At 39.4% G+C, this 25,644-nt stretch overlaps 1 protein-coding gene across 1 annotated transcript in view; it reads right to left on the bottom strand.

Moving 5' to 3' along the window:
• Window positions 1–3,919: 3,919 nt before the first annotated feature.
• The window catches only part of LOC132542425 (zinc finger protein 709-like), a gene marked incomplete at its 3' end in the record, with an annotated part of 89,596 nt that continues 67,871 nt past the window's right edge, over window positions 3,920–25,644 (bottom strand). Inside the window, exons 3-4 of the mRNA XM_060205034.1 lie at window positions 6,981–7,038; window positions 3,920–5,153 (exon numbers count right to left, since the gene is read on the bottom strand). Of these exons, the coding sequence (XP_060061017.1) occupies window positions 3,920–5,153; window positions 6,981–7,038 (1,292 nt within the window). The remainder of the gene's footprint in view (window positions 5,154–6,980; window positions 7,039–25,644) is intronic.

The following is a 25,644-nucleotide window of genomic DNA, read 5'->3' as shown; positions in this document are numbered from 1 at the left end:
CAGAAGGAAATAAAATTTGATTGTTGTTGTAATTACTATTACTGTACTTATTGATGTTGTCATTGTTAGGACAGAGAAATGGAGAGAGTAGAAGACAGAGAGGTGGAGTGATAGAGACATTTGCAGATCTTCAACACCTGTGAAGCTACTCCATTTCAGGTGGTGAGCTCAGGGATTAAACTAGGATCCTTATGCCACTCCTTGATGCCACGTGTGCTTAACCTGCTGTGTAACTGGCTGACTCCCAAGCATTGTCTTTTTTAAAATTATTCATTTATACCCTTTTGCCCCCTTTTCTATTGTTGTAACTGTTGCTGATGTCGCTGGATAGGACAGAGAAATGGAGAGAGGAGCAGAAGATAGAGAGGGGGAAAGAGAGACCTGCAGACCTGCTTCAATGCTTGTCAAGCAACTCCCCTGCAGGTGGGGAGCCAGGGGCTTGAACCAGGATCCTCATGTTGGTCCTTGCACTTTGTGCTACTTACACTTAACCCAATGTGCTACCACTCGACTCCCAGGGCAAGAATTGTTTTTCTAATTCCAGTGATCTTATATGTGCAAAAACCATTATCGATTAGAATACATCTAAGCATTGTTGACATCAGTAAGTTCTTAGTACCAAGTGGATTTTTCATATATTAGAATTTAAGACAAAGAATCAAAACAGTTACTCATTCTTTACATTTATAGAATAATCAGAGGTGTGCGTTCACTTGTATCATGGAACTGTCATCCCTACATTGAAGTATATTTAATTATATGTTATTGTTGGGCTGGTTTTGCGAGAGGAGACAGACGACCCGGGACTCATGGTTGAGCTGTAGGAAGTATCTCTTTATTCATGAAGGACGCAGCACAATCTAAACCAAGCTAAACTAAAACTAACATACTTGCCAAGTAGGGTGTAAACAGGATGTGACGTAGAGAGGGTGGAGAGAAAAGTGACTGATGAAAATCAGGGTGTGACAAGGAGAGGGGGCGGAGCAGGCAAGAATTCTACCACTGAAGCACAAATGCCCTGGAGGGAGGGTGGTGCTTGTTAACAGTGGTTATGTAAATAGAATACAGTGTTAAGCAAGGGGGATTAAACCAAATGAAACAGAAGGGGTTTTTAGAAGCAGAATTAGAAGCATACCAACAATTCCCCCTTTCTTTTTAACTAGTGGCCATAGTATCAGGATTGTGGGGTGAACAGAAACCTGTATCATACAGGCGTTTTCAAAAGAACTGGCATAAGACATGGAAAACAAAATAGGTGAGCAGCAATAACCAGTGTGATGCCAAGGGGTGATTTTCTTGCCTCAAAGGGCAAGGCCTAGCAGGCAAAAGGTCATTTCTTGCCTCTGGGGGGCATCAGTTGCCTCTGGGGGTGCTTCATGCCTCTGTGGGCATCTCTTGCCCCAAAGGGCGTTTCCTGCCTCTGTGGGCATGACCTAGTAAGGAGGGAGAGTTTTCTGTCTCTGGGAACAGAGCCTGCAGGTGAGGGGACATGGTCTATAGTCTCAAGACAACTGGCTGAAGTTAGTCTTTGAGAAACACAGCAGCATGTACCAGTAAGTCCGATGGAGGTGTCAGTCCAAAGTAGATGACCATGGAAGAAAATGCCAGGGGATGAAATGCTGCACGTCTGTCTCGATGGGGAATGTCGGCCACCAGAATTCTGCTTTTCTGTAGAGAGTGAGCTTTGGAGTCTGTGAATTTGTTTCTTCAGGTTGTGGCAGGTCACATCATTGGTTTCCGGGGGTGTGTTGTAGTCATTCCATCTTGTGGGCGATGTCAGAGAACAGGGGTACAAATGGATTTCTGGGAATTACATTTGAGTAGATGCTTTTTCATGTGAAGACTTGACAGCTGAAATTCACTTACTTGTCAAACAAAACTTGTAGCAGATTAGAAGTTTACTATAATTGATAACTCCATTATAATTAGAAGTCCTTTCTAGTATGATTTTAAGGTTGTTTAAACAGTTTAAACTCAATAAAATGTGTAAAGGTAAAAGAACCAGGGTTAAAAGCCTCAGGCATGAGAATCATTAACATAATCAATGCACTATCTGCCCCGCCCATAACTCATACCGTTTTTTAGGATTAAATGTTTCAGATTTATGCCAAGACATAAAAAAAAAAATCAAAGGAGGAAAAAACAATTTTTTGGATTGTTTCTGGATGTCTCTAGAAATCATGGCTGCATCCAGCATTTTTTTTAAGTCAATGTCATACAAAAATTCAGTCATTCAAATCATTCTCTTATGAAACGCAACTTGAACCAGATTATCCAGATCTCACCATGTAGCATGAGTCCCCGGAGGGCGTCCTAGTCTAAAAAGCTCCTCAAAACTCCATTTAGGGTGCTTCTGACTGTTCCTGCAGGATTGCAGGCACCCATTTTTAAAAGTGTCTTCCCATCGAAGAAAGAATCCAATCAGTACAGTAGAACTAACCACATGTCTCCATTCTTGGGGACTTCCAGGGTACTCGAGAATGCTCCTCAAATTAAAGTAGTCCTTCTCCATGGGAAACATGGGAGAGGGAAACCAGAAAGTCCAAGGAGAAATCTCTGTGCATCTCCCAAGCTCTATGAATAGGGTCACAAGAAACCAAAGTTCCCAGTCAGGGAAACAAAGTGTTGCCCAGAACAAAATGTTCCAGAGACAGAGTAACTGTCTCATGATGAAACAGTAGAGGCTTTGGCAAACCTCTTCATAAGTAGAAAGACAACCCATGGCGGAAGGGTAGCCAAGTGTAAACAGGATGTGACGTAGAGAGGGTGGAGAGAAAAGTGACTGATGAAAATCAGGGTGTGACAAGGAGAAGAGGCGGAGCAGGCAAGAATTCTACCACTGAACCACCAATGCTCTGGAGGGAGGGTGGTGATTGTTAACAGTGGTTATGTAAATAGAATACAGTGTTAAGCAAGGGGGATTAAACCAAATGAAACAGAAGTGGTTTTCAGAAGCAGAATTAGAAGCATTCCAACATATTATCACAAGATGGAGCGATAGAGACACAATAAAACAGAACATAACCCACGGAGTGCAGAAGCTCACACCCGAGAACTATTACATTGAACCACTAGCCTCTGCATCATATCTCAGGTTGCATCTTTCTTTCTAATCTTAGTACAGTTTATGGTCAAGATTGATTTCCATTGTGAAAATTTCATGTATTTGAATTTAATGGAAAATCTAACACTTTATTACATTCATGGGGTTTGTATCACTGTGAATCCTTTCATGTTTACAAAGAGCAGAATAGAATGTTTTCAACATTGCTTATATTCATCATTTCTCTCCATTGTGAGTTATTTCATGATGACAAAGATGACAGACTTGAATCAATATTTTGCTGTTTACATCCACTGGGTTTCTTTCCACTGTGAGATCTTTCAAATCTAAGAAAACTGGCTTAAATGAATATTAAGACTATATGGTTACATTCATGAGGTTTCTTTATCTCCACTGTGAGTTCTTTCATGTAATTGAAGAAACCTAGAAACCATGAATGCTTTACCTCATTGTTTATATTCATAGGGTTTCTGTGCACTGTGAATTCTTTCATGTGTCTGAAGATTACTGGATTGCCTGAATGTTTTACTACAAAGTTTCCATACATGTTTCTCTCCACTGTGAATTCTTTCATGTGTCTGAAGATAACTGGATGAAATGCTTTACTACATTATTTACATTCATAGTATTTCTCTCCACTGTGAATTTTGTGAATTCATTTTTTTTTAAACCAGAGCACTGCTCAGCTCTGGCCTATGGTGGTGTGGGGGATTGAACCTGGGATTTTGTAGCCTCAGGCATGAGAGTCTGTGTGCATAACCATTATGCTATCTATCTTCTGCCCTTCAACAGTGAACTCTTTCATGTGAACAAAGATGACAGGAACAACTGAATGTTTTACAACACTTTATATTCATAGGGTTTCTCACCACTGTGAATTCTTACATGTCTCTGAAGACTACTGGAATAAGTGAATGTTTTCCTACATTGTTTACATTCATAGGGTTTCTCACCACTGTGAATTCTTTCATGTGACTGAAGATTACTTGAACAACTGAATGCTTTACCACACTGTTTACATTCATAGGGTTTCTCTCCACTGTGAATTCTTTCATGTGACCGAAGACTACTGGAAGAACTGAATGTTTCACTACACTGTTTACATTCATAGGGCTTCTCTCCACTGTGAATTCTTTCATGTTGTTGAAGAGTTCCAGATTGCCGGAATGTTTTACTACACTGTTTACATTCATAGGGTTTCTCTCCACTGTGAATTCTTTCATGTACCCGAAAACTACTGGAAACACTGAATCTTTTCCTACACTGTTTGCATTCATAGGGTTTGTCTCCACTGTGAATTCTTTCATGTTGCTTAAGAGTTCCAGATTGCCGGAATGTTTTACTACACTGTTTACATTCATAGGGTTTCTCTCCACTATGAAGTCTTTCATGTGACCGAAGATGACTGGTACAACTGAATGTTTTACTACACTGTTTACATTCATAGGGTTTCTCTCCACTGTGAATTCTTCCATGTGCCCGAAGACTACTGGAACAACTGAATGTTCTACTACACTGTATACATTCATAGGGTTTCTCTCCACTGTGAATTCTTTCATGTCTCTTAAGATTACTGGAACAACTGAATGTTTTACTACACTGTTTACATTCATAGGGTTTCTCTCCACTGTGAATTCTTTCATGTTGCTGAAGACCCTTGGATTGCCTGAATGTTTTACTACATAGTTTACATTCATAGGGCTTCTCTCCACTGTGAATTCTTTCATGTGCCCGAAGACTACTGGAATGACTGAATGTTTTAATACATAGTTTACATTCATAGGGTTTCTCCCCACTGTGAGTTCTTTCATGTGCCCAAAGATGATCAGCTTGACTGAATGTTTTAATACATTGTTTACATTCATAGGGTTTCTCTCCACTGTGAGTTCTTTCATGTGCCCAAAGATGACTGGAACAACAGAATGTTTTAATACATAGTTTACATTCATAGGGTTTCTCTCCACTGTGAATTCTTTCGTGTTTTTGAAGATGAATAGGATAAGTGAATAATTTGTTGTATACTTCACATTCTTGAGATAGTGTAGCATTATGACTATCTTTGCCCTCAGAGATTTTTACTGTTGTATTACTGTAAAATAACAAAGAATTAATTAATGGCATTATAGTGAATAACACTGTAATAGATTATCAAAATGCAGGACATTGTTTTACTTAATAAGCCATAAAAATCAGACTTTAGAAATAGATTTAACTAAAACATACTGAGGGAGGGAGTCAAGTGATAGTGTAGCGGGTTAAGCACATGTGGTGCAAAGCATAAGGATCCTCTTTTGAGCCCCCGACTCCCCACCTGCAGGGGAGGTGCTTCACAGGCTATGAAACAGGTCTGCCGGTGTCTATCTTTCTCTCCCCGTGTTCCCATCCTCTCTCCATTTCTCTCTGTCTGATCCAACAACAAAATCAAGAAAAATAAAAATAGTCACTACAACAATAAAAAACAAGGACAATAAAAGGGATAATAATTAAATATTTTAAAAAAATGAAAAAATCACAGATATTGAAAAATAATAAAAATATCTCAAGTTAAAAGTAAAGTTAAGGGAGTTGGGCTATAGTGCAGTGGGCTAAGCGCAGGTGGCGCAAAGCACAAGGACCGGCATAAGGATCCCGGTTCAAACCCCGGCTCCCTACCTGCAGGGGAGTCACTTCACAGGCGGTGAAGCAGGTCTGCAGGTGTCTATCTTTCTCTCCTCCTCTCTGTCTTCCCCTCCTCTCTCCATTTCTCTCTGTCCTATCCAACAACGACAACAACAATAATAACTACAACGATAAAACAACAAGGGCAACAAAAGGGAATAAATAAATTTAAAAAATATATAAAAAATTTTTTTTAAAAAAGAAAAATTAAAAAATGGTAAAAACGGATGGGCAGTGGTGTACCTGGCTGAGTGCACATGCTACAATGAGCAAAGAACACACTTCAAGCCCTGGTCCCCACCTGCAGGAGGAAAGGTTTGCAAGTGGCAAAATAGGAATGCAGGAGTCTATCTCTCCCCTCTCTACGTCCCCATTCCTATTGATTTCTGTGTGTCCCTATCCAATACATAAGTAAATAAATAAAAAAACTCATAATACCTAAATACTTTCATATAAATATATTATGCCAAATATAATGGTATCATTACAGGTATTTTACATGCATTAATTGAACTTCTATTGGTTAGTAGCAAGTTTTGGATTTGTGTTGAAATTTTCCACTAGAAATATTTATCTCTTCTGGAAGGGCTATATATAAGTATCATAAAAATTCTCCCCCTCTGTCTCTCCCTTCTCTCTCCATTTCTCTCTGTCCTATCTAACAACAACATCAATAACAATAACTACAACAATGAAAAAAAGGACAACAAAAAAGGAAATAAATAAAAAATATTTAAATATATATAGGTATTCACACATTGAAGATATTCTTATTGATTCCAAGTGTATTATGTTATAAATACTTAACATCTTTGCCCCTATTTAAAATTTTCCATTTACTTGTTACATGTGAGAAAGATTTTCCTGTAGAATGGAGAAAAGACAGATAATGTAGGACATCATTATGGTACTCAGTGCCTCAGATGGAAACTTCAGTCATGTATATCACATACATCACATTGGAGTCACCTGTCCAACAATTCTATAACCTAGTCATGAAGTATTTTTGATTTGCTTATTTAAAAATTGATCTATTTGTGGCAGTGACTATAACTTTCATTTTCTGAATGAACTGTATTAAAAGGGGCCATATGCAATTGTTAGGTCAGTAGAGAGCACACCATAAGAAACCATGAGTCTACTTATTCAGGGTAACCATGCAGGCACCTGATCTCAGTAAATTACAAAGACAACACTTTTGAAAACACAGTAGCTTCTTAGGTGGTACATCATGCTTTATTGTAAAAGTGACTCTCACCTTTGTTTATTCCCATGCAAGATATGCTGCCCTTTGGTGGAATGTTCTTGTATCTTTTCTAAAATTGCAAAATATAAAACGTATTAGAAATTATAAAAATCGAGGCAGAGGGTAGATAGCATAATGGTTATGCAAACAGACTCTCATGCCTGAGGCTACAAAGTCTCAGGTTCAATCCCCCGCACCATCATAAGCCAGAGTTGAACAGTGCTCTGGTAAAAAAAAAGAAAAAAATAAATTAATACAAAAGAAATTATACAAGTTGATTGAACTTTTCATCCATCATGAGTCACAATCAAACCCTGTTCACTGAACAGTATCTCTGTCTCTACACTGGTGAACAAAAAGCAATTTGTCTTCTAGTTAAAAATTAAGGCAGTTAGAGTTACCTAGTGAATGAAAGTTCCTCAAATTTTCACACATTACATCTCTGTAGAGTTTCTTCTCTGAAGGATTCAATAGTTCCCACTCCTCTTGAGTGAATATCACAGCTACATCTTCATAGGTCACTGAGCCCTAAAATATGTGCAATGTGTTCATGGGAAAAAATATGAGTGACAGTAGATTAGTCATTCAGTCTCTACTGTAGGAAGCCTGTAAAGGATTGTCTCATCTGCAAACATCTATTTGGTGACTTGAAAATTAAATACCTCTTAATTATGGTCTAGAAGTTGGTACATTGATTATAACAATGGCCTCTCACAAGGCCGACTTCAATCCCTGGCATTTCACGTGACAGAGAAATATCCCTATTCTTACTCTTCCCCTCTATACTTTTGTAATTAGTAAATGATAAAACCTTAAAGTTGTGTGGGAGTACAACTGATAAGATGCTCACGTTACCATATAAAAAGACCAAGATTCTATATATCCTAGTTCTTACGTGCACGGGGGTAGGGGGTGTCACTGCACTCTTCACAAGTGGTGGAGAAGTTTTGGACATTTCCTTCATTATTTATAATGTAAAGTTTATATAGGTAAAGAGAATTTGATAGGGAGAGTGAAGTAGAAGGTAACTGGAATTGAACCTATAGCCCCTGGGGACTTAGAGCTCAAAGTTGGTATGTCTTCTTCTATCTTCAGTTCTTCTCATAAAAAGAAAATAAACATTAATTTCATTTATTATATATGAGTAACAATTTCTCATCACACACACACACAGATATATCTCTACTTCACTTTCCTTATTAAATTCTTTTCACCTATATAAAACTCAAAAATATAAATAAGAAAATAGCCACTGGGTGTAATGAATTCATAATGAAGTCACAGTGATAAAAAAATAAATAAAAGATGGGATAAAAAAAAAAAACACATGTGATGATTATGATAAGTTTGTTAGAAATGGAACAGAAGGAGGTCTGGGAGGTGACACAGTGGTAAAGCTTTGGACTCTCAAGCATGAGGTGCCGAGTTTAATCCCCGGAATCACATGTGCCAGAGTGATTTCTGGTTCTTTCTCTCTCCTGCTATCTTTCTCATAAATAAATAAAATATAAAAAAAAGAAAAAAGAAATGAAACATATCAAGCCCCACAGCTCTTTATTATTAACAGGTGCAGGGCAGGGTGCACCTGGTTAAGGGTACATATCACCATTACACAAGACCTAGGTTTGACACTTGCTTCCCTCCTGAGTGGGGGACACTTCATGAGCAGTGAACAGGCCTGCAGTTATCTCCTATCAAATAAAACGGAAAGAAAAAAATGGCGTTCTGCAGGAGTGGATTCAAAGTTCTCACAATGAGCTCAGGAAATAACCCTGGTTTAGGGTTGGGCCATAGTGCAGTGGGTTAAGTGCATGCGGTGAAAAGTACAAAAACCAGAGTAGGGATCCCAGTTCGAGCCCTAAGCTCCCCAGCTGCAGGGGAGTTACTTCACAATCGGCAGAGCAGGTCTGCAGGAGTCTTAAGTTTCTCTCTCCCTCTGTCTTCCCCTCCTCTCTCCATTTCTCTCTGTCCTATCCAACAACGAGTGACATCAACAATAACAATAATAACCTCAACAAGGCTTCAAAAACAAGGGCAAGAAAAGGGGGGGAAAAAGGAAATAAACCGGGTGACAGAAAAAAGGGGAGGCCAAGAAGAACAGTAATCCAGTAATATACATGCTCCTCAATTTCTGTCTATCATAGGAAGTAAAGTATAATTTATAAATAGAAAAAGATGCTATCTGGAGGAAGGAACCATTGTGGAAAGTCTGTAGCAGTGAAAGGGTATTATAGTCCTTAAGATGCACATAGATGTTACAATAGTAACCAAAAACCTATAGAAGTCATCCTCAGTACAGTACATAATATCTGATTTGGAAATGTCTTCAGAGACCTGAGCTCAACATCAATGATAAAAAAATTAATAGGGGAGTTGGGCTGTAGCGCAGCGGGTTAAGTGCAGGTGGCACAAAGCACAAGGACCGGCATAAGGATCCCGGTTCGAACCCCGGCTCCCCTCCTGCAGGGGAGTCACTTCACAGGCGGTGAAGCAGGTCTGCAGGTGTCTATCTTTCTCTCCTCCTCTCTGTCTTCCCCTCCTCTCTCCATTTCTCTCTGTCCTATCCAACAACGACAACAACAATAATAACTACAACAATAAAACAACAAGGGCAACAAAAGGGAATAAATAAAATAAATATTAAAAGAATTAATGGAAAAATGTATCCCTGAGACTATATCACATTGAAAATATTTGGTATAATCACAAAACCTAACACCAAGACAAAGAAATGCAGTAAAATAAAATAAAGCATATTTACATGCTATACATCAACACGCTAATCAGCAATATATGTACTCACACAACTCAGTAGAGTAACATGAACAACCACAGTAAATGTACAGAAAGACATTTATAATCTCATTAACCAAGATGTTTAGTCACAGGGCAATTAAAAATTGCTCACAGTCCCTGAGTGTCAGATACCTGCATATTAGAATAATAATGTTTCATTTTTTAAAAAAGAGTAATTCTGTTTTAATACCCTTTTGTAGATTTACTAAATTTTATAATATCTTACACAAAGATTAAGAAAAGCATACATAAAAACTAAGTAGAATTTTGTTAGGTCTCTGATATCCCAGGAAAGACATCTTTCTCAGTGGGAATACCGGATTAATGCCATTACTTTTATCTGCAAAAATTAAAACATTTTCAACAGTTCTATGTCACTAATCAACATAACAGTTCATCCGGACTCGACTTCTGGAGGTGGAGCTACGAACAGCAGATCGCTTTCTCTCCTCTCCTCTCCCGGATCAACTAGGAATACCAAAGGAGACCACCTGGACCGAAACAAGACAGGACTAGAATGACCACAGGAACCCAGTAAATCACCCGTGAGTACAAACACGCGTGGCTGGTGACAGAGAGGAGAGAGGGGTCTAAGGAGAGATTAAACGACTGCTAACAGTTCAACAGTTTATCAGTGGAGACACCACCTCCAGTCTGCTCCACCAACAAGGGGACAGCTGAAGGGAGGAAAGGACTCCCCAGAGACTCAACAAGTACAACTCTGAGTCTCCATTGCTACTACCCTCAGAATCTGGAGCAGCAACAGGGAGGGACACCAGGGGACAGAGATCTAACCGGGAAACTCAGGAGAAGACCTATACCTCGGTGGCATAGCTGAGGGGCTGTGAAAGTCTTTTTGCATAACCACTGGATTATCTCTGCCATACCCAGCTTTATCTCTCGGTCAGGAGTCAGTGATTAAGGTAAGAAGCCTATTGATAGTTTAAAAGCCCTCAGGCTCCCATAGCCTACAGGGAAGAAAAAAAAAACAGGCTTTTACATCACTGAGCTCCAACTCAGGGATTGAAAAAACTGTTAACTTCCACCACGGTAAAACCTTTAATTAAATTACTTAGACACAAGTCAATCCAGGCAATAGTGAAAAGTACTGATAAAGGGAAGTCATAACATAATATATAAAATGGTTAAAACAACAAGAAAAAGTATTGGGGACTCGAACGAGGACAAGAGTCCAGCTAAAAGTCCTCCAGAGGGTGAAGCACAAAACAACGAGTTCAACATCCAAACATTAGCTAAGGAAATAATAACAGGAGTGAGTAAAGAATTTGAAAAAATTGTAATCAGAAATGCAGCAACAACAAATGAGAATATGGAAGAAAATTCTAATTATCTCATGGTTATTAGAGAGCTGAAAGCTGAAATAGCTGAGCTAAGAAGGCAACTAGCTGAACAAGCTAAAACAGTATCAGAGCAGGGCACAAAATAGATGAACTCCAGAAAGCAGTAGAGGGCAGAGAGAATAGAATCTATGAGGCTGAAGACAGAATTAGCAAGATTGAGGATGAATTAGAGACAACTAAAAAAGAAGTAAGAGATCTCAAAAAGAGATTAAGAGATGCTGAAAACAACAACAGAGTCCTATGGGATGACTTCAAAAGTAACAATATATGCATTATTGGCTTACCAGAGGAAGAAAGAGAAAGAGAGGAAGAAAGCATTCTCCAGGACATAATAGCTGAAAATTTCTCTAGTCTAGACAACACCAAAGACATAAAGATTCAAGAAGTCCAGAGGGTCCCAAACAGAATTAACCCAGACCTAAAAACACCAAGACATGTCATACTTAGAATGGAAAGGAAAAGGATAAAGAAAGGATCCTCAAAGCTGCAAGAGAAAAACAAAGAGTCACCTACAAACGAAAACCCATAAGATTAGCAGCAGACTTCTCCATACAAACACTACAGGCCAGAAGAGAATGGCAAGATATCTATCGAGTGCTCAATGAGAAAGGCTTTCAGCCAAGAATAATATATCCTGCTAGACTGTCATTCAGACTAGATGGAAGCATCAAAACCTTCTCAGACAAGCAACAGTTGAAGGAAGCAACCATCACCAAGCCTGCCCTGAAAGAAGTTCTGAAAGGTCTCCTATAAACAACCAGACCACCACAAATAGGACATATATCAAAACACTCTAAAACTCTACAAGAATGGCGTTAAAATATCTTCAATCTTTGATATCAATAAATGTCAATGGCCTGAATTCACCTATTAAAAGACACAGAGTAGGAAGATGGATCAGAAAACACAACCCAACAATATGTTGTCTACAGGAAACTCACCTAACTCAACAAGACAAACACTGACTTAAAGTGAAAGGATGGAAAACTATCATAACAGCCAATGGCCCACAAAAAGGGGCAGGAACAGCTATTCCCATATATGACATGATAGACTTTAAAATAGATAAGATTAAAAAAGATAGGAATGGACACTACTTAATGATCAGTCAATCAAGAGGACTAAAAAATTATTAATATTTATGCACCCAATGAGAAGCCATCTAAATACATCAAACTTCTACTGAAAGAGCTACAGCAATATATTAACAGTAACACAATCATAGTACAGGACTTCAACACACCACTCTCTCAACTTGACAGATCATCCAGGAAGAAAATCAGTAAAGACATAATGGAGCTAAATGAAGAGATAGATAAACTAGAACTATTGGAAATTTTCAGAGTCATTCATCCCAAGAAACTGGAATACACATTTTACTCAAATCCACATGGATCATTCTCAAGGATAGACTATATGTTAGGCCACAACAATAGCATCAGCCAATTCAAGAGCACTGAAATCATCCCAAGCATCTTCTCAGACCACAGTGGAATTAAACTAACACTTAACAATCAACAAAAGATTAGTAAAAGTCCCAAAATGTGGAAGTTCAACAGTACACTTCTTAACAACTTCTGGGTCAAAGAGGAAATCAAGGAAGAAATCAAAATGTTTCGAGAGTTCAATGAAAATGAAGACACAAGCTATCAAAATATTTGGGACACAGCTAAAGCAGTCCTAAGAGGGAAGTTCATAGCTATACAAGCACACATTAGGGAACAAGAAAAAGAACAAATAAACAGCCTGGTTGCACATCTTAAAGACCTAGAAGAAGAACAGCAAAGGAATCCTAAAGCAACCAGAAGGACAGAAATCACTAAAGTTAGGGCAGAAATAAATAACATTGAGAATAGGAAAACCATACAAAAGATCAATGAAAGTAAATGTTGGTTCTTCGAAAGAGTAAACAAAATCAACAAATCTTTAGCCAGACTCACAAAACAAAAAAGGGAGAAGACCCAAATAAATCGGATAGTAAATGAAAGAGGAGATATCACAACAGACACTGCAGAAATTCAACATATCATGCGAGACTTCTATGAACAACTATATGCCACCAAGCTAGAGAACCTGGAAGAAATGAATGATTTCCTAGATACCTACCAACTTCCAAAACTAAGTAAAGAGGAAGTGGATAACATGAACAGGCCCATCACAGCTAATAAAATTGAAACAGTTATCAAAAATCTTCCCCAAAATAAAAGTCCTGGACCAGATGGTTTTACAAATGAATTCTACAAAACTTTCAAAGAAGAACTAATACCTCTACTTTTAAAAGTCTTCCAGAAGATTGAAGACACTGGAATACTCCCTGCCAGCTTCTATGAAGCCAACATCACCCTGATACCAAAAGCAGACAGGGACACAACCAAAAAAGAAAACTACAGACCAATATCTCTGATGAACATAGATGCAAAAATATTGAACAAAATTCTAGCCAACCGGATACAGCAGTATATCAAAAAGATTGTTCATCATGACCAAGTGGGGTTTATCCCAGACATGCAAGGTTGGTTTAATATACATAAATCAATCAATGTGATCCACCAGATCAACAAAAGCAAGACCAAAAACCACATGGTCATATAAATAGATGCAGAGAAAACCTTTGACAAAATACAACATCCCTTTATGATCAAAACACTACAAAAAATGGGAATAGATGGAAAATCCCTGAAGATAGTGGAGTTTATATATAGGAAACCTACAGCCAACATCGTACTCAATGGTGAAAAACTGGAAGCATTTCCCCTCAGATCAAGTACTAGACAGGGCTGCCCACTATCACCATTACTAGTCAACATAGTGTTGGAAGTTCATGCCATAGCAATCAGGCAGGAGCAAGGAATTAAAGGCATACAGATTGGAAGAGAAAAAGTCAAACTCTCCTTATTTGCAGATGACATGATAGTATACATGGAAAAACCTAAGGACTCCAGCAAGAAGCTTTTGGAAATCATCAGGCAATACAGTAATGTGTCAGGCAATAAAATTAACATTCAAAAGTCAGTGGCATTCCTCTATGCAAACATTAAGTTAGAAGAAATTGAAATCCAGAAATCACTTCCTTTTTCTATAGCAACAAAAACAATAAAATATCTAGGAGTAAACCTAACCAAAGAAGTGAAAGACTTGTATACTGAAAATTATGAATCACTACTCAAAGAAATTGAAAAAGACGCAAAGAAGTGGAAAGATATTCCATGTTCATGGGTTGGAAGAATTAACATCATCAAAATGAATATATTACCCAGAGCCATCTACAAATTGAATGCTATCCCCATCAAAATCTCAAGCACATTTTTTAGGAAAATAGAAAAAATGCTACAAATGTTTATCTGGAACCAGAAAAGACCTAGAATTGCCAAAACAATCTTGAGAAAAAAGAACAGAACTGGAGGCATCACACTCCAGGATCTCAAACTGTATTATAGGGCCATTGTCATCAAAACTGCTTGGTACTGCAACATGAACAGACACACTGACCAGTGGAATAGAATTGAGAGCCCAGAAATGAGGCCCCACACATATGGACACCTATCTAATCTTTGACAAAGGGGCCCAGACTATTACATGGGGAAAGCAGAGTCTCTTCAACAAATGGTGTTGGAAACAATGGGTTGAAACATGCAGAAGAATGAAACTGAATCACTGTATTTCACCAAATACAAAAGTAAATTCCAAGTGGATTAAGGACTTGGATGTTAGACCACAAACTATCAGATACTTAGAGGAAAATATTGGCAGAACTTTTTTCTGCATAAATTTTAAAGACATTTTCAATGAAAAGAATCCAATTACAAGGAAGACTAAGGCAAGTATAAACCTATGAGACTACATCAAATTAAAAAGCTTCTTCACAGCAAAAGAAACCACTACCCAAACCAAGAGACCCCTCACAGAATGGGAGATGATCTTTACATGCCATACATCAGATAAGAGTTTAATAACCAATATATATAAAGAGCTTGCCAGACTCAACAACAAGACAACAAATAACCCCATCCAAAAATGGGGGGAGGACATGGACAGAATATTCACCACAGAAGAGATCCAAAAGGCTGAGAAACACATGAAAAAATGCTCCAAGTCTCTGATTGTCAGAGAAATGCAAATCAAGACAACAATGCGACAACTCCTGTGAGAATGTCATACATCAGAAAAGGTAACAGCAGCAAATGTGGAGAGGGTGTGGGGTCAAAGGAAACCTCCTGCACTGCTGGTGGGAATGTCAATTGGTCCAACCTCTGTGGAGAACTCTCAGAAGGCTAGAAATGGACCTACCCTATGATCCTGCAATTCCCCTCCTGGGGATATATCCTAAGGAACCCAACACATCCATCCAAAAAGATCTGTGTACACATATGTTCTTGGCAGCACAATTTGTAATAGCCAAAACCTGGAAGCAACCCAGGTGTCCAACAACAGATGAGTGGCTGATCAAGTTGTGGTATATATACACAATGGAATACTACTCAGCTGTAAAAAAAAAAAATGGTGACTTCACCGTTTTCAGCCCATCTTGGATGGACCTTGATAAAATCATGTTGAGTGAAATAAGTCAGAAACTGAAGGATGAATATGGGATGATCTCACTCTCAGGCCGAAGTTGAAAAACAAGATTAGAAAAGAAAACACAAGTCGAACCTGAAATGGAATTGGCGTATTACACCAAAGTAAAAGACTCTGGGGTGGGTGGGTGGGTGGGGAGAATACAGGTCCATGAAAGATGATGATTGTTGTATTGTTAAATGGGAATCTGGGAAATGTTATGCATGTACAAACTATTGTATTTACTGTTGAATGTAAAACACTAATTCCCCAATAAAGAAATAAATTATTAAAAAAAAAAAAAAAGAACAGTTCATCCCGTATACAATGCTGGGTAGAGAGAAAAAGAAGGCTAGGGGGTCAAGTGGTGGCACAATTGGTTAAGTGTTCACTTTAAAATGTGCAAATACCCAGTTCAAGCCTCCTATCCCCATATACTTGAGGAAAGCTTCATGAAATGTGAAGCAGGACTGCAGGTTTCTCTCTGTCTCCCTTGCTATCTCCTCTGCCCTATCCATTTCTCAATCCTTTATTAAATAAATACACAAATATTTTTAACATCTACTTTAAAAAAGAGAAAAAATTCCTTCCAGCTCCATCCAAGATGAGTCAGAGAAGATGTGTTCACTGTTCTTAATAGCTGCGTAGTATTCCATTGTGTATATATACCACAGCTTTCTCAGCCACTCCTCTGTTGTTGAGCACCTGGATTGCTTCCAGGTTTTAACTAATACAAATTGTGCTGCTATGAACATAGGTGTATACATATCTTTTTGGTTGGGTGTTATGGTGTCCGTGAGTATATCCCCAGGAGAGGAATTACTACGTCATATGGAAAGTCCATGTCTAGCTTTGTGAGATTTCTCCAGACAGATCTCCACAGAAGTTGGACCAATTTACATTCCCACCAGCAGTGCAGAAGGGTTCCTCTGTCCCCACATCTTCTGCAGCATTTGTTGCTGCTGTCCTTTTCGATGTTTGCCATACTCCCAGGGGTGAGGTACTAGCTCAAAGTTGTCTTTATTTGCATTTCTTTGACTATCAGTGACCTGGAGCAATTTTTCATGTATTTGTTAGCCTTTTGGATTTCTTCTGTTGTGAATATTCTGTTTATATCCTCTGCCCACTTTTGGTTGGGGACATTTGGTTTTTTGTTGCTAAGTTTGCTGAGCTCTTTGTATATGTGGTTCTTCATTTCTTCTCTGATATATGGCATCTGAAGATTGTCTCCCATTCTCTGAGAGATCCCTTTGTTTGTGTGATAGTTTCTTTGGCTGTGCAGTTTTTCAATTTGATGAAGTCCTATTGATGTGTTATTATCATTTTCTACTTCTTTTTTTTTTTTAAAGAATGGAGGTTTTTTTCTAACTTAAATTTTTTAACTTTATTTTTATTATTAGATAAAGACAGAGAGAAATTGAGGGGAAGGGAAGATAGAAATGGAGAGAGACACAGAGACAACTGCAGCCCTGCTTCACCACAAGTGAAAATATCCCCCTGCAGGTGGGGACCAGGGGCTTGAACCCATGTCCTTGTGCACTACAGTGTATGCTCTTAACCAGGTGTGCCACTGCCTGGACCCCTCTATTTCTTTTTTTTTTTAATTCTTTATTTATTAGATATAGACAGCCAGAAATTGAAAGGCAAGGGGGACTAGAGAAGAAGAGAGATAGAGAGGCACCTGTAGCTCTGCTTCACCACTTGTGAAGCTTTCCCCCTGCAGGTGGCGACTGGGGACTCAAACCTGGGTCCTTGCACACTGTACCATGTGCGCTCAACCAAGTGTGCCACATCCCAGCCCTTATCACTTTCTATTTCTTTGAATAATGACTCAGTTCAGTGTACAGGTCTTTCATGTCTTGGTCAGGTTTATTCCTAAATATTTTATTGATATTGCTGCAACAGAAAATGGGAGTGTGGGAGTCAGGCGGCAGTGAAGTGGGTTAAGCGCCTGTAGGGCAAAGCGCAAGGACCAGCGTAAGGATCCTGGTTCGAGCCCTGGCTCCCCACCTGCAGGGGAGTCACTCAGCTGGCAGTGAAGCAAGTCTGTGGGTGTCTCTCTTCCTCTCTGTCTCCCCATTCTCTCTCAATTTCTCTCTGTCTCTATCCAATAACAAATAAAATAAATTAAACAAAAAATGGGAGTGAATTCTGGATATCCTCTTCTTTGGATTTAGTGTTTGCACAAAGAAATGTCACTGACTTTTGTACACTTGATTTTGTAGCATGACTCCTTGATATATTGCCTAATAACTTCCAGTAACTTTCTCCTGGATTACTTAGACTTTTATTTTTTTAAAGAATTGATTTATGAATTCATGACAAATACAGGGGTAGAGAAAGAAACATCCATTGCTGGGCTGGCTTCCCGGGCGGAAGACAGATGACCAGGGACTCATGGCTGAGCTGGGAACGCAGTTCAACAACCTAATCTCTAATCACAATTCTGTCCTATCTATCTCCTGAGGTGGAAGTTTCAGGAACAGGAAGTGCATAGGATAGGGGGTGTGGAGAAGAATAGCAAGCTAATCAGTGGAAATTAAACCAGTGAGAACAATGGTTATGTAAATAGACTACAGCCTCAAGCAATCTAACAGAAGGGGTCTTGGAAGCAGAATTTAGAAGCATACCAACAAGCCATCACTCTGGTACATGTGCTACTGGGGTTCAAACTCAGGACCTCATGCTTCAGAGTCTAGTGCCTTAGCCACTGCGTCACCTCCCAGACCACTACTAAAATTATTTTTTATTGTCTTTGTTTATTGGAGACAGAAATTGAGAAGAAAGGGGTTGATAGAAAAGAAGAAAGACAGAAAGACACATGCAGCTCTGCTAAGCCACTTGTGAAGCTCTCCCCTTGCAGGTGGGGATCGGGGGCTCGAACCTGGATCCTTGCACACTGTAACATGTGCGCTCAACCAGGTGCATGACCACCAGACTCCTTTTTGTTTTTCTATGTACACTATCCTATCAACTGCAAATAGTAAGATCTTGACTTCTTCCCTTCCAATCTGTATTCCTTTGATTCCTCTCTTTTGCTGATTGCTATGGTGAGAACTTCTGATACCAGTCATCTCTGTCAGGAACAACAAAATAGACCCCTTTGAGGGCCCCCATAGGAACTTGCCCTCATCTTGGTAGAGAATGGTAGAGAATATTGAACCCTCTGAAGGGAGGCTTGCCATCAATGGTAGAGAATGTTTAACCCTCTGAAGGGAGGCTGGACAACATACTCTTATCTACCACCTGAGGAAGATGGGTCCTGATATTAGGCTAGCTTGAAACTTTCCTACTCATTACCACAGAATGTGAGCTCAGATCTACAGGCATGCTGAGGTCACACAGGCTCCTAAGCTGACTGCGGCCCTACATCAGGTCAAATCAATAGGGTTTATAGTCAACAATACTTAGACACCTTTTTCTTTTTTTTTTTTAATATTTATTTATTCCCTTTTGTAGCCCTTGTTGTTTTACTGTTGTAGTTATGATTGTTGTCGTTGTTGTTGGATAGGACAGAGAGAAATGGAGAGAGGAGAGTAAGACAGAGAGGGGGAGAGGGTAAGATAGACACCTACAAACCTGCTTCACTGTTTGTGAAGCAACTCCCCTGCAGGTGGGGATCCAGGGGCTCCAACCGGGATCCTTATGCCCATCCTTGCGCTTTGCATCACCTGTGCTTAACGTGCTACGCTACTTCCCGACTCCCCGACACCTTTTTCATACTTCAGAGCTACTATCTGTCCTGGTCCAGCTTTATGATCCTTTTTTCTAGCCATGACATCATCTCCCCAGACAATAACTTGGATCCACCTGGATATCAGATTTCAGGCTCAGAGGGGGAAAAAACTAGTATAGCCACAAACCCTATGAAATATAACGAAAATAAACAAATTCACCAATCTGTCCTAGAGCACAGATTCCACAGAACCCCAACCCACTAGGGAAAAAGAGAGGCAGGCTGGGAATATGGATCAACCTGTCAATGCCTATGTACAGTGGGGAAGTAATTCCAGAAGGCAGACTTCTGCATCTCACAATGACCTTGCGTGGGAACTGTGTGGAGTTGTACCCCTTTTATCTTATGGTTTTGTCAGTGTTTCCTTTTTTTTTTTTTTTTCCTCCAGGGTTATTGCTGGGCTTGGTGCCTGCACCATGAATCCACCGCTCCTGGAGGCCATTTTCCCCCTTTTGTTGCCCTAGTTGTTGCAGCCTCATTGCGGTTATTATTGCCATTGTTGACGTTGCTTTGTTGTTGGATAGGACAGAGAGAAATGGAGAGAGGAGGGGAAGACAGAGAGAGAGGGGGAGAGAAAGACAGACACCTGCAAACCTGCTTTACTGCCCGTGAAGCGACTCCCCTGCAGGTGGGGAGCCGGGGGCTAGAACCGGGATCCTTACGCCAGTCCCTGCGCTTTGCACCACATGCGCTTAACCCACTGCGCCACCGCCCGACCCCCCAGTGTTTCCTTTTTATAAATAAAAAAAAAAATTAAATTAAAAAAGAGAGAGAAAAGTGAAGACTCTCAACCTTAGGAAGTATTTATTCTATTGCAGCTTATTTCTGCATGATTCCAATATTCCTGGTGAAAAAAATTTATTTATTTTCTCTAGATAGAAGATTAGACAAAACAAAACAAAAAACAGGAAAGACGCCAGAGTAACACCCATGAAGGTTCCCTTTTCATGTCTATCTGTGTTGTCAGGGCTTGAAACTCAATATCTGGTTGTGACAAAGTAGCACTTACAACATGAGATATTTGTTGGTATTCAACAATTATTTCACAGGGTCTTTATGGTGGCATACCAAGTGGAGACCACAAATGATCACCTGTGAGAACTCAGATGTGTTCAAGACCCATCTCTCCAACAGCTGTAGAGAGAAGTCTTCACCCTGCCCCTTTTCTTGTATCTATTTATATCTGTATCTATCTATATATAATGACATTCAACAATGGTGACACTGGGTCTCAGTGATAATACTAAATGAAAAGTTAGAGATTTAAGAGTAAGTGGCTGGGGAGATAGCATAGTGGTTATGCAAAATACTTCCATACTTGAGGCTCTCAACCCCAAGCATCAAGGTACGGCAGAGTTGAGCACTATGCTGGTCTCTCTCATTGAAATAATTAAAAATAAAATAAAATAAGAGAGTCCTGCTTCCCCAGAGCTCTGCCCGACTACAAAAAGAAGCAGACAGGCTGGGAGTATAGATTGAAATGTTAATGCTCATGTGCAGTGGGGAAGCCATTACAGAAGCCAGACCTTCCACCTTTTGGACCCCATAATGGTCCTGGGTCCATACCACCAGAGGGATAAAGAATAGGAAGTTATCAGAAGAGGGGATAGGATATGGCATTCTGGTCGTGGGAACTGTATGGAATTGTAATCCTCTTATCCTATGGTCTCTGTTCAGCATTTCCATTTTTTATTTTAAAGATTTTATTTTACTGATGAGAAAGATAAAGAAGAGAAATAACCAGACATCACTCTGGTATGTGTGCTGCCGGTGACAGAACTCAGGACCTCATGCTTGAGTGTCTAGTTCCTTAACCACTGTGCCATCTCCCGGACTATAGCATTAAAATTTTATAAATAAAAATTACATAATAAAAAATGTGAAAATAAATAGTAGGGTGGGGGAGATAATGAAAAGTTTCTACCTGATCTCTCAGGTTCCAGGCTCTATTCCCAGACCCAGCACAAGCCAGAGAGCACTGCACTGGAAGAAAGAGAAAGAGACAGAGATACAAAAAGAAATATAATGGGAAAAAAAGAAACAGTAAATGAAACATGTATCAATTAAAATTCAACTTATTCAAGAGGAAAAAGAAACACACATTGAGGGAATCGACTTCCGGAGGTGGAGCTACGAGCAGCAGATCGCTTTCTCTCCTTCTCCTCTCCTCTCCCAGATCAACTAGGAATACCAAAGGAGACCACCCGGGACCGAAACAAGTCAGGACTAGAATGACCACAGGAACCCAGTAAATCACCGGTGAGTACAAACATATGTGGCTAGTGACAGAGGAGGAGCCTAAGGAAAGATTAAGAGATTGCTAACAGTTCAGCAGTTTATCAGTTGAGACACCACCTCCAGTCTGCTCCACCAATAAGGGGACAGCTTAAGGGAGGAGAGGACTCCCCAGAGACTCACCATGTGCAACTCTGAGTCTCCATTGCTACTACCCTCAGAATCTGGAGCAGCAACAGGGAGGGACACCAGGGGACAGAGATCTAACCAGGAAACTCAGGAGAAGACCTATACCTCGGTGGCATAGCTGAGGGGCTGTGAAAGTCTCTTTGCATAACCACTGGACTATCTCTGCCACACCCTGCTTTATCTCTTGCTCAGGAGTCAGTGATTAAGCTAAGAAGCCTATTGATAGTTTAAAAGCCCTCAGACTCCCATAGGCAATAGGGAAGAAAAAAAAAAAGAGGCTTTTAAACCACTGAGCTCTAATTCAGGGATTGAAACAACTGTTAACTTCCACCACTATGAACCCTTTAATTAACTTACTTAGACACAAGTCAATCCAGGCAATAATGATGAACAATTTGAAAAGTACTGATAAAGGGAACTCATAACATAATACATAAAATGGTTAAAAGAATAAGAAAAAATATTGGAGACTTGAACCTGGACAAGAGTCCAGCTAAAAGTCCTCCAGACGGTGAAACAAAAATAACGAGTTCAACATCCAAACATTAGCTAAGGAAATAGTAACAGGAGTGAGTAAAGAATTTGAAAAAATTGTTATCAGAAATGCAGGAACAACAAATGAGAATATGGAAGAAAATACTAATTATCACAAGGTTATTAGAGAGCTGAAAGCTGAAATCGCTGAGCTAACAATGCAACTAGCTGAACAAGCTAAAATAGTATCAGAGCAGGGCAACAAAATAGATGAACTCCAGAAAGCAGTAGAGGGCAGAGAGAATAGAATCAATGAGGCTGAAGACAGAATTAGCAAGATTGAGGTTGAATTAGAGACAACAAAAAAAGAAGTAAGAGATCTCAAAAAGAGATTAAGAGATACTGAAAACAACAAGAGTCCTATGGGATGACTTCAAAAGAAACAATATACGCATTATTGGCATACCAGAGGAAGAAAGAGAAGGAAAGGAAGAAAAAATTCTCCAGGCCATAATAGCTGAAAATTTCTCTAGTCTAGACATCATCAAAGACATAAAGATTCAAGAAGCCCAGAGGGTCCCAAACAGAATTAACCCAGACCTAAAGACAAGACATATCAGTGGGGTTTATTCCAGGCATGCAAGGTTGGTTTAATATACGTAAATCAATCAATGTGATCCACCACATCAACAAAAGCAAGACCAAAAATCACATGGTCATATCAATGGATGCAGAGAAAGCCTTTGACAAAATACAACATCCCTTTATGATCGAAACTCTACAAAAAATGGGAATAGATGGAAAATTACTGAAGATAGTGGAGTCTTTATATAGCAAACCTACACCCAACATCATACTCAATGGTGAAAAACTGGAAGCATTTCCACTCACATCAGGTACTAGACAGGGCTGCCCACTATCACCGTTACTAGTCAACATAGTGTTGGAAGTTCTTGCCATAGCAATCAGGCAGGAGCAAAGAATTAAAGGGATACAGATTGGAAGAGAAGTCAAACTCTCCTTACTTGCAGATGACATCATAGTATACACAAAAAACCTAAGGAATCCAGCAAGAAGCTTTTGGAAATCATCAGGCAATACAGTAAGGTGTCAGGCTATGAAATTAACATTCAAAAGTCAGTGGCATTCCTCTACGCAAACACTAAGGTAGAAGAAATTGAAATCCAGAAATCAATTCCTTTTACTATTGCAACAAAAACAATAAAATATCTAGGAGTAAACCTAACCAAAGAAGTGAAAGACTTGTACACTGAAAATTATGAATTACTACTCAAGGAAATTGAAAAAGACAGAAAGAAGTGGAAGGATATTCCATGTTCATGGGTTGGAAGAATTAACATCATCAAAATGAATATATTAACCAGAGCCATCTACAAATTGAATGCTATCCCCATCAAGATCCCAAGCACATTTTTTAGGAGAATAGAAAAAATGCTACAAATGTTTATCTGGAACCAGAAAAGAGCTAGAAATACCAAAACAATCTTGAGACAAAAAAGAACAGAACTGGAGGCATCACACTCCCAGATCTCAAACTGTATTACAGGGCCATTGTCATCAAAACTGCTTGGTACTGGAACATGAATAGACACACTGACCAGTGGAATAGAACTGAGAGCCCAGAAGTGAGCCCCCACACCTATGGACATCTAATCTTTGACAAAGGGGCTCAGACTATTAAATGGGGAAAGCAGAGTCTCTTCAACAAATGGTGTTGGAAACAATGGGTTGAAACATGCAGAAGAATGAAACTGAACCACTGTATTTCACAAAAGTACAAAAGTAAATTCCAAGTGGATCAAGGACTTGGATGTTAGACCACAAACTATCTGATACTTAGAGGAAAATATTGGCAGAACTCTTTTCCGCATAAATTTTAAAGACATTTTCAATGAAAAGAATCCAATTACAAAGAAGACTAAAGCAAGTAAAACCTATGGGACTACATCAAATTAAAAAGCTTCTTCACAGCAAAAGAAACCACTACCCAAACCAAGAGACCCCTCATAGAATGGGAGATCTTTACATGCCATACATCAGATAAGAGTTTAATAACCAACATATATAAAAAGCTTACCAGACTCAACAAGACAACAAATAACCCCATCCAAAAATGGGGGGAGGACTTGAACAGAATATTCACCACAGAAGAGATCCAAAAGGCTGAGAAACACATGAAAAAATGCTCCAAGTCTCTGATTGTCAGAGAAATGCAAATCAAGACAACAATGAGATATCACTTCACTCCTGTGAGAATGTCACACATCAGAAAAGGTAACAGCAGCATATGCTGGAGAGGGTGTGGGGGTCAAAGGAACCCTCCTGCACTGCTGGTGAGAATGTCAATTGGTCCAACCTCTGTGGAGAATAGTCTGGAGAACTCTCAGAAGGCTAGAAATGGACCTACCCTATGACCCTGCAATTCCTCTCCTGGGGATATATCCTAAGGAACCCAACACATTCATCCAGAAAGATCTGTGTACACATATGTTCTTGGCAGCACAATTTGTAATAGCCAAAACCTGGAAGCAACCCAGGTGTCCAACAACAGATGAGTGGCTGAGCAAGTTGTGGTATATATACACAATGGAATACTACTCAGCTGTAAAAAAAAAAAGGTGACTTCACCGTTTTCAGCCGAGCTTGGATGGACCTTGACAAAATTATGTTGAGTGAAATAAGTCAGAAACAGAAGGATGAATATGGGACAATCTCACTCTCAGGCCGAAGTTGAAAAACAAGATCAGAAAAGTAAACACAAGTAGAACCTGAAATGGAATTGGCATATCCCATCAAAGTAAAAGACTCTGGGGTGGGTTTGTGGGGAGAATACAGGTCCATGAAGGATGATAAATGACATAGTGGGGGTTGCATTGTTAAATGGGAATCTGGGGAATGTTACGCATGTACAAACTATTGTATTTACTGTTGAATGTAAAACATTAATTCCCCAATAAAGAAATAAATTAAAAAAAAAAAAAGAAACAGACATTGATGTTGGCAAGTCACTTACCCAAAAAACTGCCATCTCTTTCTCTTTCCCTGAATGTCTTTCAGGCAGAAAATGGAAGATCAATCACAGCAATAGCTTGAGACTAGTTTAAATCTAGCAGCACAGCCTCTTCACTGGACAGTATGGGCCCTACATGGAAGATACTGTCGTGAATAAAAGGTACAATACCCTAGCTGTGCAATGGAAACAGAGAGGTTATGGAAAGATTTAGCGAGTTATCCTGTCTATGAGGACCATGCAAAGCCCACAAATTCGACTGACATCTCCTTCCAACCTTTTAACTTGTCTTCAACAAAA

This window comes from Erinaceus europaeus, chromosome 13 (genome assembly GCF_950295315.1).
Source record: "Erinaceus europaeus chromosome 13, mEriEur2.1, whole genome shotgun sequence".
In the NCBI taxonomy this organism is placed as follows: Eukaryota; Metazoa; Chordata; class Mammalia; order Eulipotyphla; family Erinaceidae; genus Erinaceus; species Erinaceus europaeus.
The sequence above is the reverse complement of the archived record's forward strand: the minus strand, read 5'-3'. Positions and strand labels throughout refer to the sequence as shown.